The sequence below is a fragment of the Xylocopa sonorina genome, chromosome 4, assembly GCF_050948175.1.
Source record: "Xylocopa sonorina isolate GNS202 chromosome 4, iyXylSono1_principal, whole genome shotgun sequence".
NCBI lineage: Eukaryota > Metazoa > Arthropoda > Insecta > Hymenoptera > Apidae > Xylocopa > Xylocopa sonorina.
In genome coordinates, this window is record NC_135196.1 from 6,505,510 (window position 1) to 6,517,180 (window position 11,671).

The window sequence follows — 11,671 nt, forward strand, 5'->3', positions numbered from 1 at the left end:
CAAGTTATAAACAGATAAGTATATATTACATACATAATCTACGAATTACAGCTAGAGGAATAACTCTCTTTTATTTCCAATTTAATGATAATACCACAAAAATAACATCATAAATTAGAATAAAATATACATTACAAAATCGTATCTTAACACACAGAAGAAATTGATCTCTATATGCAATCGGTATTTCGTAATTAAAGAGCACAATCACAATGATTTCCCGCCTTTTATTTGCAATATACAGTAATGTCACATGGAAAGAGCATTTGCGTTTGTATAAATTCACATATATTAGTTCTACACAGCCACTGAACTATAGTCCATTTTTCGACCATGGCGCCATTTCTGTGAAAAGTGTTCAAACTGGTCGCACATCGTTATCGACGATGAAGTGAACTACCGCGCCACTGGCGCCATCTCTGTGGAAAGCGCTGAAACTACTCGCCAATATAGTTCCGCCACCTCTCCGCGAGATGGCGCCACCAGTCGGTCGGTAGTTCACTTCGCTGTCGATAATCGTGAGCGACCAGTTTGAGCACTTTTCACAGAGATGGCGCCACGGGTCCCAGAAGAGGGTCTCTATCGTCTGTCTCACTCTTTCCTATAGCATTTTTATATATCTTTCTCTCTCTTACCTCTAAAGCGCGAGATATACAAGAAATGACAATAAAATTATTGAAATATATAATAAATTACTGCAAAACTATTGAAGTATACAATATACTGCAATAAAACTAATGACACATACTATTAATTACAGTAAGACTATTGAAGTATGTAAGAAATTACAAATATACCAGAAATTGAAATAGAACTATTGAAATATACAAGAAATTAGAATAAAACTAGTAAAATGTACAATAAATTACAATAAAATTAATGATATATACAATAAATTACAATAAAACTCATGATATATATAACAAATTACAATAAATCTAATATATTATAATTTATTGTAAATTCTATTAATCTCATTGCAATTTCTTATATATTTTAATAGTTTAATTGCAAGTTCTTGTATTTTTCAGTAATTTCATTATATTTTATTGTACATTTTACTAGTATTATAATAATCTATTGTACATTTCAATAGTTTTATTGTAATTTATTGTATATTTCAATAGTTGTATTGTAATTTCTTGTATATTTCGATAGTTTTACAGTAATTCATAGTACATTTTATTAATTATTGCAATTTATTGTATACCTCAATAATTTTGCAGTAATTTATTAGATATTTCATTAATTTTATTATCATTTCTTGTATATCTCGCGCTTTAGAGGTAAGAGAGAGAAAGATATATAAGAATGCTATAGGAAAGAGTGAGACAGACGATACGAACCCTCTTCTAGAACCCGTGGCGCCATCTCTGTGAAAAGTGCTCAAACTGGTCGCTCACGATTATCGACAGCGAAGTGAACTACCGACCGACTGGTGGCGCCATCTCGCGGAGAGGTGGCGGAACTATATTGGCGAGTAGTTTCAGCGCTTTCCACAGAGATGGCGCCAGTGGCGCGGTAGTTCACTTCGTTGTCGATAACGATGTGCGACCAATTTGAGCACTTTCTGGAGAGATGGTTGCACGTCCAATAGAATGAAATTTTATGCGTATCGTAGTCAATTATCGCTAAGAATTATCTAATTAAGTTTAATAGTGTAAAATTTGTGCGTAATCCACGTGTGTTATCGAAAGCATAGTTTGTCAATCATCTTGCTGTACATTTGTGGATATAGCTTTATTCGCTACAGAAGTCGATGTAACTTACATAACCTAGTTATTTATATGCTCACGATGTTCTCTATACGTTTCAAACAGTGTGTAAATAATTAATAGAAGCCGGTGTTGTTACGTTTACGCTTTATAATAATACACTTTGTAAGTTAACCTAAAACGTCCGGTATCAAGAAATGTGCTCTGTGATCTCTGTATTTATACCTTTATATTTTCAGCTGATAATTTTCTTGTTAACGTAAACTATCTTTTACGTACTATGGATGTATTCCCGAAAGTGTTTCTTATTACCTTCTTCGGTATGCACGTTGCTTGGTACATCGTTCAGCAAAAATTTATACCACCACAACAACGACACGAACATCCGGTTGTAAGGCTGTATTCCAAATACATAATGCCGAAAAAAAGTGGTGAATAAAATACAATTGTATTTGAATGTAATAGATTTTGGACTTTACAAGTTATATATTACCATTACATGTAAAAGAAGATGATTTAGATTTAAAAGAAGAGTAGTTAAACGAAAAGCCGCGTAAGATGATTATCAATAAACGATCCGTAACAGCTAGTCTTTGGTGTGAATGGTTGCCCTTAACCTGGCCTTATACATCGGATTTAGGTTCAAGCTAATCTGCGTGTTTAAATATTTGTATATATTATGACGTACATTTAAAAAGAATATATTTTTAAAGTACTAGATAAAGTTAATTACGTTTACACAGACCTGAATCTATTAATGTACTATTTGTAGAAACAATTCGAGTACCTGTACTTGTATCACGTATGGTTTTCGATTAAACCTTTGACACTTTGAAGAATATAGCATTTACTGATATAGCAGGTTGAAACGATACAGAGTGGTGGTTTTGTATAAAACTTTATTTTAAGATGTACATATATAATATACATACAATAAATATGTATATGTAACATAGAAATCATGCCAATCGAACAAAACCTCTTTAAGAATTAGTAAAACAAACGTGCAAAGTAAAAAGCAAATGTTTTAACAATTATTAATTTACAATGAAAATCTATAAAATATTAAATAAATAAATAAATATATATATATATATTTGTATGTATATGTATAAGTATATTACAATCACAGAGGAGCTTAATTACAACCTTTGATAGTAGGCAGGTGATCAAAATCCTGCTGATGGTGAATGGAGGAGCTTTTCGGCCGATTCTCATTTTGACTATGCACCGAAGCACCAGCTTTGGGAAGTTGGGGTAATACCATTTGACTGTAGTTGCTATTCTAAAATATAATCGATGTATTATTAGAACGTTGCACTTGGACAGTGTCGCTGAACGATCGTGTTTTATTCGAATTATATATCGAAGCACGATTTCACTTCGAACTTGAAGTGATTGCACGTACTCGTGATCGATCTCGATACTTTTTAAGCTTCTCGAACTCTTCCATTTCAGCCTCGGGCATTTTGAAGTGAAAGTTCTCGAAATAGGGATGCTGCAGAAGTCGTTCGCACGACCATCTCTCGTCTGGGTCTTTGTCTAAACATTTCTTGAGAAAGTCAAGCTGTGAAATTAAGTAAAATGTATAACTTCGTGCCAATCACTCTCTCGCAGCTGTTTTACACGATTTTTTTTTTTTAATCGAATGAAATGGAAAACGTGACGCGAGCATTCACCTGAAGAGCAGTGTTGCCTTTATTGGGCAGAGCGGTTTCAAGGGGTGCGAGGGTTTGGGGTGTTGGTAGAGTGATACCAGCGAAGAATTCGTTTTGCTGAAATATAGCCATATGCCTTGGTAATAAGTCGCCAATGGTTCTTCGAATTAAATATAACTGATCGACATCCGATTTTCCTGGCCAGAGTGCCTCTCCTCGTATTAGCTCAGCGAAAACACAACCAATTGCCCATACGTCGACTGGTGTACCATACTGAGTATCTCCTACCTATTTTAATACCATAGTAACATCTAATAATCGTAATTAAAAACGATTCGTAAAATACAATTATCACTAAACCGTTATATACGCAGAAATAACAAAATTAATCGATGAAATATATTATTTGTAAGATTAAATAAATGACTGGTCTTATGAATATCTTTGTATCGATTAATGTCCGATGATAATTAAAGTTGCTTAATTTTATAAGCGATGAACGAGCGTAGCTCAAAGGAAATATAAATTACCAGCAGTTCTGGTGCCCTGTACCATCTGGTTGCAACGTATTCCGTGTAATTCTCACCGGGGCTGAGCATCCGCGCGAAACCGAAATCGCATAATTTCACGACGCCGTCGCCAGTGATTAAAATATTCTCCGGTTTCACGTCCCTATGGACGCAGCCAAGTCTGTGGCAATACGCGATCCCCTGCAGAATTTGCCATGTGAGTTGCTTCGTGGTGATTTCCGGGCACCCGCTCGGATATCTCTCCATCTCGTTCAGCAGCGTGTACTCGCAGTACTCGAAGACTAGGTGCAATTTCCGCTTCCGCCTGAACACCTCCAGAAGATTAACCAGATTCGGGTGCTTAAGATTCTGCAAGCCGTGCAATCGAAAGAACCACGTGTTTAGAAAACGACGCTTCGTTTAATTATTCCCAGGGTCTGGGGAAATATTCGTCGATAAGAAGAACTAATTAGCTTAATTTTCCTTCGCGTTAATATATCTGCACAGATCTCAGAAATCCTTTGAAATGAACATTATTTGGTACGTTGCTTGTAATTATTGTAAAGTATTGCTGATGGTTGAAATTTAGAAAATCGTAAAGATATTTCAATCGCTGGGACAATATTATCCTATATTTATAATTACAAGGCAGAAGGGTTTTTAAAATTTCTTAATTAAATTACTCAGAATGGTAGGCCTCAAATTTCCTAGTCAATAGACTTGATCGTAATTACATTACGATTATTAGCTTTATACATTTGTCCAGGATGATAGGTACTAAAAATTATTTTTAAGCGAATATTCCCAAATAATACATTTCTCGATTTCTAATTAATGTTAGCAATTATAATGTTTGTCCTTTAAACAACTGTTGTCCAATAGAAGTTATGTCCTGATGTTTCGACAGCATTGCAGGTATCTTCCTCAGGAGTGAAACGACACGCATCCGGTAGTTCGAACGTAAATATAGTAGTCGTGTTTACGTGATAGGTCAATTTAATCTCCAATCAGAACCGTCATCTACAACTACCGTTCGGCTTGACCAAACATCAGGAACTAATCCCCACTGGACTCGAATAGCTCCTGTACTCTCAGGCTATTATACCAACCCAGTTAATTACTATATATTTAACCTAAATACGCAAAGTAGCCCCAAAAGGAGATATAAAAATTCTGCGACCCGAATAAGCGGTAAAAACAAGCGCGAAATCCCTCTATCCGGCTTTAGATTCGCGATCAGCGATCGTGGCGAAAGGAAATCATTAACATCCTGGCCTGAATTTATTGCGCGCACGAAGGAAAATATCCTTGAGGCGAAATGTCAGAGCAGAGTGGAGGCTCGTTTGAATGTGCATATGTTTCGGAGGGAGCCCACCGATTATTTCGATAAGGTTGGGTCGCCTAGAACAGAACACGCCAAGATATTGACCGCCACGGTATTGACCGTTGGCCACTTCTTGTAGCCAGCGGAGAATTTATGCGGCTATACCGTTGCACGGTAAGATTATGAATTTCTCTTCGATTGGTCAGTCGCGTTCTGTTTTTTTTTTCCTCATAAATGGCCAGAGTAACGTTTAACGTCGTTCGAAGGGTGGCTAATTCGAACCGTGCCTACTGATGGACTCGTAAGATTCTTCCAAGAATAATTTCCTTAATTCGAGGGTGGCGGACGCGAGCTTTAGTATTTTCAGGGTATAAGAGGTCGTTCACCTGAAGGTATCTACACAGAGAGCTAGAGTTGTGTTAGAGGGCGGAGAAACCGAGTGGAAACACGAGCCTTGCTTTCTAGATAGTCGATGATAAGCGTCTTCTGATATCTGACGATTCTTCTTCGAAATTTTGTAAATAGACCACAAATGCTGAAGAGGCGGAGAAATCTCTTTTTCGATTCGACGTTAAATATTGAAACTTTATTGTACTCGTGCGACGCGTAGCTTCCGGTTCTAAGTGCTGTGCAAGCTGTGTTATCTTTTTAAACGTGTCGGGTGCCTATCGGAACTGTAAACGTTGATATTTACAGTTTCGAGTGGTGATAATGTCGACAGGGATGATTAGAAGGGTATAGAAATTTTATACTAATCGTATCTAGCGTATCGCATCGAATTTACGATACTCTACGATGTCGCAAGCTGCGTCGTGACAAGTGCGAGTAGCAATAGCAATTATGTCGTTACTGTTAGCGTTTAATTTTCTTAAAATGTACGCGTGCGTAGTTTTCGATGGAAACACTAACCTTAAGGAGTCGTATTTCGCGCAATGCGATTTTGCGTATCAGAGGATCATCTTCTGTCTGCTGGAACTTCTTCACAGCGACCAATTTTCCAGTTTGCCGATCTCTACACTGGAAGACGACACCATAGCTACCCTCCCCAAGACGCGCCAGCCGTTCGTATCGTTCCATCGCCTTGCTGGGCGCGCGTGACCTACGAAATTGACAATTTTCTCCTTTTAAACAATAACTATCGATTCGTTGCATTAATTATAGTGTTGCAAATGCAACACTGTATCGTGGATGATAATAAGTCGCAGTGTAATTATTTGATGTAACCACGTGGCTGTTTTCTAAGAACAACGATGGAGTTACTAAAAAGATAATTGCTCAGAAAATGAGAGAAATTGATGTTACTTAATAAACGAATTAAGTAATATCTTTTAATCAGATAAAATATTGGTGATGTTAGCAATAAAGTAGTCGTGAAGATATTTTTGTATACAATTAAAAAGAGAGTTTCAAAGCGATGGTAGGTGTAACTAAAAACGTTCCGACTTTGTCATTTTTCCACGTTGTTTTTTCGAAGCAACCAATGCGCAACAATACACGATTGTTGTCACAATCCTGCATTGTTCGCGGTGTTTTGTTTTAATTACGTGGTTACGTGGAGTTTCCGATTGTTTATTCGATAGGATCGCAGTCGAGCTGGTTACGAAACCGCAAAAAAGGGAAACAATGTTAAAACGTCGATGCGTTCCTCGTTTCTTCGCCGAGGAGGACGAGGGATCCTATTTTAAAGTATGTGACACAGTCACGAGTCCGATGCGGATGTTATCTTTGTACACGGTGACACGCAAACGCACGCGTGTCCCCTTTGAAGTGCAATGACAATCGCGATCCGTGGCGATGCATTCGTTCGTTTTCCTTATTCTAAACAAACTAAACATTCAGGTCGAGGAACTGAGCGCGAAGCGACGATTGAAGCAGAGAAATTACTCGAATTTCACTGTTCGCCAAACGAAAGCAAAGAAGTAGATGAAAGTTTGAAGTTTTTTTTCAGACAAGTTTGTAATTTCTTGCACTGCGTTTGCGTATGAAAAAATAGTCTAAACAAAAGTGAGAAACTGAATCGCAAATTAAATTATGTTTAAGCAAGCGTAAGCGTAGCCAAAGTTCCGCGCGATCTTCTATACAGTTGGCAGTAATGCGGTACTCGACGTTTCTCGAGAAGCGACGAATGAAAAAAGACCGGAAGCCTCAAATGAAATCTCGATCTCGTACCCACTTTTTATATTTGGCAAGGCATGGCAAAGACGTGAACTGTTGCGTGAAGAGCATGCTATCGGTATAAAGGCTGCGAAGTAGACTGGCCTGTACCCTTGTCGATGACCAAGGGTCAAGCTCCCATGTTTCGCTTTATTTGAATCGGAATCTGGCGCAGGCGCCCTTTCATCGCCTAATGTCGGCTAGTTCTTGGAAAAATTTCATGCCTCGCATCCGAATGTCGAGGAGTCTTTCGTGTGTCACCTCGTGTAACGAGCAAACATTTACTCTCTCATCCCCCCATTGCAACTGGCAATACGTAACGTGTGTCCTCCGGATAATCGTCAAAAATTGGTAAGAAACGTAAAAAGGCAAGAAAATGAGAAGACACACATGGTGAAAAGGAAAAACGAAAGAATAGATAGGTATCTTGCTGTTCGTAGAAAATTTGAAATGTAGAAATGGAAGAAATTTCTGTTAGAATATGTACAATTTCAGCAACTCTAAAATTAGTTGATTAATTCAAGGATACCAAATCTAAACGCGTAATCTCTGGTAGAAAGCTTCATGTTTCGTGCTGTTTCGTGTGTGGTTCTGATTTATTTACCTTTTGCACAATTAATTTGTACAACAAGCCAGCCAACATTTCTTATCCGATCGGTTGATATTTTTATGTTTTAATAAAAGAGTTGAGGTCAGCAGCTTACCAAAGTGGCACGCGCTGCCGATAATTCGCGAATCTTAAATCGTTGACCATATCGAGGCGAACGAAGACAGTTCATCAGCATATTCGTGTTTCTTTGGTGAGGGACCAAAAGTAATTAGTGGCACCGGGTATTCGTTAATTTTGCTGTCCTATCATGTAACGATTGGCAATGGGATTGGCTTTAAATCGGTGGAAAATGCATCCTCGACATCGAAATGGGTTGTAACGGTGTTAATTGAAAACGGTCCGACTCCACAGCTGCATTGTACTGAATTAGCCAATTTCACGAGCTTCATTCGTAATCTATCAACTTCAGTTAATGGTGGGCGATGAGTGTACTTTCCAATACGCGAAATAATCGATTGCTCGAATTATTTATTGTAACGTATAGAACGTCCATTCTCTCTGGTCGAAATATATACCAATTGATTCAAGATATAATAACGAAATTCTGTATTGGATCTTTTTATGAAATCAGAAATTACGCAAATTTTTTTATCGCAAGCTACCACGTCGTACAGTAGATCAATTCGATACGTATTTCATATTTTCGTTGCAATCCATTCGATATCGTCCATCCTATTGTTCCAATCGATTCATACAATTTTCAACATCGCGTCGAACTAAAGGCACACGAAATTGAAAGGGGATGAAAATTGGTATTTCATTTTTTATAACACACAGAAAACGCGCAGGAAATGTCTATAAATATTTGAAGAACGTAGAAAGTAGAATCTTTACGTGTCACGACATCTGATGTTACCATTTTTACGTAGTAACCGGTGGTGTTCTGTAAAATTCAAACGATCGAATGTTCGTCGAGTAATGGTCAAGAAATGTTGGTCTGCGAACGAACTTGTTCCCGATTGAAAAATTTGTGTCACTGCGGATGATGTTTCAAGAGTGGGTTGTGCAAGGAACAATAAAATGACTGCCATTACTGTTACTCTTATCGAACGGCTCGCGTGTTACCGTCAAGTGAAAAATAATAGAATTGATGTAAGCTACTTGGAATGGCTCGAAATTAGGTCCTCAAAAGAACCGCATAATTATTTTAACCTTTCTCTAATAAGAGGAAACATTTTAAAGTGAAAATTACCCACTTTAATGAAATGGTGGTACATGGTACCTTTTAAAAATGTATTTATAGCCAGAATTTTATAAAAATCGAGTAATTTTCTCTTTTAAACAATTGTATGAAATAGTTCTATTAATTTCAAATGGCAAATTTCCCTATTTAGAAATTCTTTATTACTTAAAATTGCGCGTAGAACCAAGTTATACTTATTCCGTGCGTTTATCGTGATACCAATCCTGTGATTACATAGACGTAATCAATAGAAAGCTTACAGAAAATGGCACATATTCGCCTTTCATGAATAATGTACTGTAACCTCGATTAGAAGGTAGAAACGATACAAACTGGTTCATAATTATATGCTACAGTATTTATAACGACGGCGTGGAAATTGTTACTAAAATGAAATTAAACGAACATTTTTCTGCAGAGAAGGTAGAAATAAAAATTCTCTGATTTGTGTCATTGTGAGAAACGGAATTAGAGACTTTGCCAAAACCGATATTTCTTCTTCTTTCTATTTTTATATTACAATGCACTTCTTGAAGAGAAAACTTTGTATAATTATTATTTTAGAGAAGCCCCAAATAACTGTGTATTCAAACGAGAACCAACCATAAGAAATGGAAGAGTATCAACAGTCTTTGCGTCAAACAAATTATTATCGTCGTTTGAAATACTCATAATTAAGTGAAATATTCCAAGAATTGTTAATACGTGTTCTCTTTTAATTATTCCACAGAACCAACGAATAAACCACGAACTTTTCTATACGTACAGAAATCCGAAGATGTTCATTGAATTTCGACGGCGCAACACCCTCGTCGTCGAACATGCCGAGCACTACTAAATGTGTTGAAAGCGCTACTTTACGTAGTTGTTGAACTCTTGATTATTGACAATCGATATCAAGCTAGCGGTACTGTCCATGTTTAAATGACGACTGTGAACGAGGTTGAATTATTTTTGTCATAGATGCGGGTGTCAATAGTTATAGTCTAACGAACTTCGTCAATTTCACCAACGACAGCGCAGAGACGATTTACGCTCTGAAGTAGATCGTGTTTATCGATCGTTCGCGTGTATAGGAAACAGATCTACCAAATAGATAGAAAATTCATTATTTAATAATGGAACGGTAGTGACTAGGAAAGTTTGTGGATAATGTATTATTCATACACGACTGATGGTAGCGAAAATAGGTTTGAGTAAAACAGATGATGTAATTAAAACGTGGAACAATTATAAATTTCATGAGTGGAGTATCTCGTTTCCTTTAGAGTCTTAAACATAATTGTAAACGAGACTTATAAATAATTTATATGAAAAATTTGTTGAATCTGCTCTTTAATTTCAAACTGAGATAATAGTTTAAGATAACTAGTTGCGCGTTTCTACTTCGTTAAGTAGAAAGCAATCAAAGTATGTCAGTGTGTACCTCATCAGTTGTGGAATAAATTTTCTCATAATTTTTTAATTTTTTAATTCGTTCTAGTATTCAGTAACCGAAAGTTCACGCACGAACAATTGCACTAATATAAGAAAATTATTCAAGTTTGAAGAAGGTGCGAAAAGTTTGCTTTCCTGTTGATACACCGACCACATCCAACGACCATCCACAAAGTGCTTAAATGCATACAGTCGGTCTTGCGTGTTAAAACTATGTAACAAATATCGATCGACTCAATTCAATGTCAAAGCCGTGTGTTCTGGAAAGAATAACTCTTCGGATTCCAGCAAGCGTACTCTTTACCCGTATTTTTCTATCGCATACATTTCTCTCGCGAAAACTAAAACTCACAATAACTAAATTAAAACAAGTAACTGAAATAAAAGAAAATTTAGCTCTTCTAAATATGAATCAACTAAGAATTGCAGCATTGCCACAAAATTACATAAAAAATCATCCCAAAGAAAGAAAGAAGAATATATTCATCGATACTAGAAAGCAAAATATTGCAAGATACCTCAGAATTTTCACCTTTTTAAAAATACACAATCGACAAACATTTCAGAATATTCGATAAAAGGATTTTGCTGAACGGTTAATACGTTCTCCACTGAAGAAATGACAAACATCATCGTCGAGCAATAAAATAGCTACCACAAAAGATATCTCACAAAGAAATCAACCTTTCTATTTATCGTGCGAATCACTTATTTAATTTCAGTGTGCAATGATATAGAAGCAAAAATAATAGCAAACTCACACGATAATCATGGAGAAGAAACGCGTGAAGAAAGCGCGAACGTTTACCTCCTTGGTAGCAGGGGTAGTGTGCTACCGAAAAGCCAAAGCTTCCTATCTTGGAGCCATTTGTCCATGCGAAGGCTTCTCACAGGAATCTCGTCTGCTCGATCGAATATTTAAGATGCATCGTTGCTGGTCTCGTTGCGAATGCTGTTGACCGTGCACGGTGTGTCGGCATTATTCGCGAGGGCGCGTATTTTACTGGCAGCGGCACGTTTCACCAGTGAATCAAACCGATTAGACGTTCGACCATTTGTTTGGCTACGTCATCAACCACTG

The 11,671-nt window shown here is 37.0% G+C and overlaps 1 protein-coding gene across 5 annotated transcripts; it reads right to left on the bottom strand.

Annotated features, from left to right (window-relative positions):
• Positions 1 to 2,736: 2,736 nt before the first annotated feature.
• Positions 2,737 to 11,671, bottom strand: LOC143422832 (cyclin-dependent kinase-like 4). Of its 5 annotated transcripts, none has more exons than XM_076893766.1 (6): positions 11,399 to 11,671; positions 6,116 to 6,305; positions 3,904 to 4,251; positions 3,395 to 3,661; positions 3,124 to 3,282; positions 2,737 to 3,000 (listed from the first exon to the last, which is right to left on the bottom strand). In XM_076893766.1, exons 1-6 carry the CDS (start codon positions 11,464 to 11,466, stop codon positions 2,854 to 2,856), a joined length of 1,179 nt encoding a protein of 392 aa, XP_076749881.1. In that variant the 5' UTR covers positions 11,467 to 11,671; the 3' UTR covers positions 2,737 to 2,853. The 5 variants fall into 5 exon arrangements, with proteins under 5 accessions (XP_076749881.1, XP_076749885.1, XP_076749884.1 ...); XM_076893770.1 differs by having other exon boundaries at positions 11,352 to 11,451; XM_076893769.1 differs by lacking the exon at positions 11,399 to 11,671 and adding an exon at positions 9,920 to 9,976.

Bases quoted from the DNA above. Each gene is read 5' to 3' on its own strand.
- LOC143422832 (XM_076893766.1), bottom strand. From the start codon at position 11,466: ATGGACAAATGGCTCCAAGATAGGAAGCTTTGGCTTTTCGGTAGCACA. The intron at 6,306-11,398 runs GTAAACGTTCGC...TCAATTTCGTAG, and splicing joins CTACCCCTGCTACCAAGGAG to GTCACGCGCGCCCAGCAAGG. The intron at 3,001-3,123 runs GTACGTGCAATC...ATTATATTTTAG, and splicing joins AGTATCGAGATCGATCACGA to AATAGCAACTACAGTCAAAT.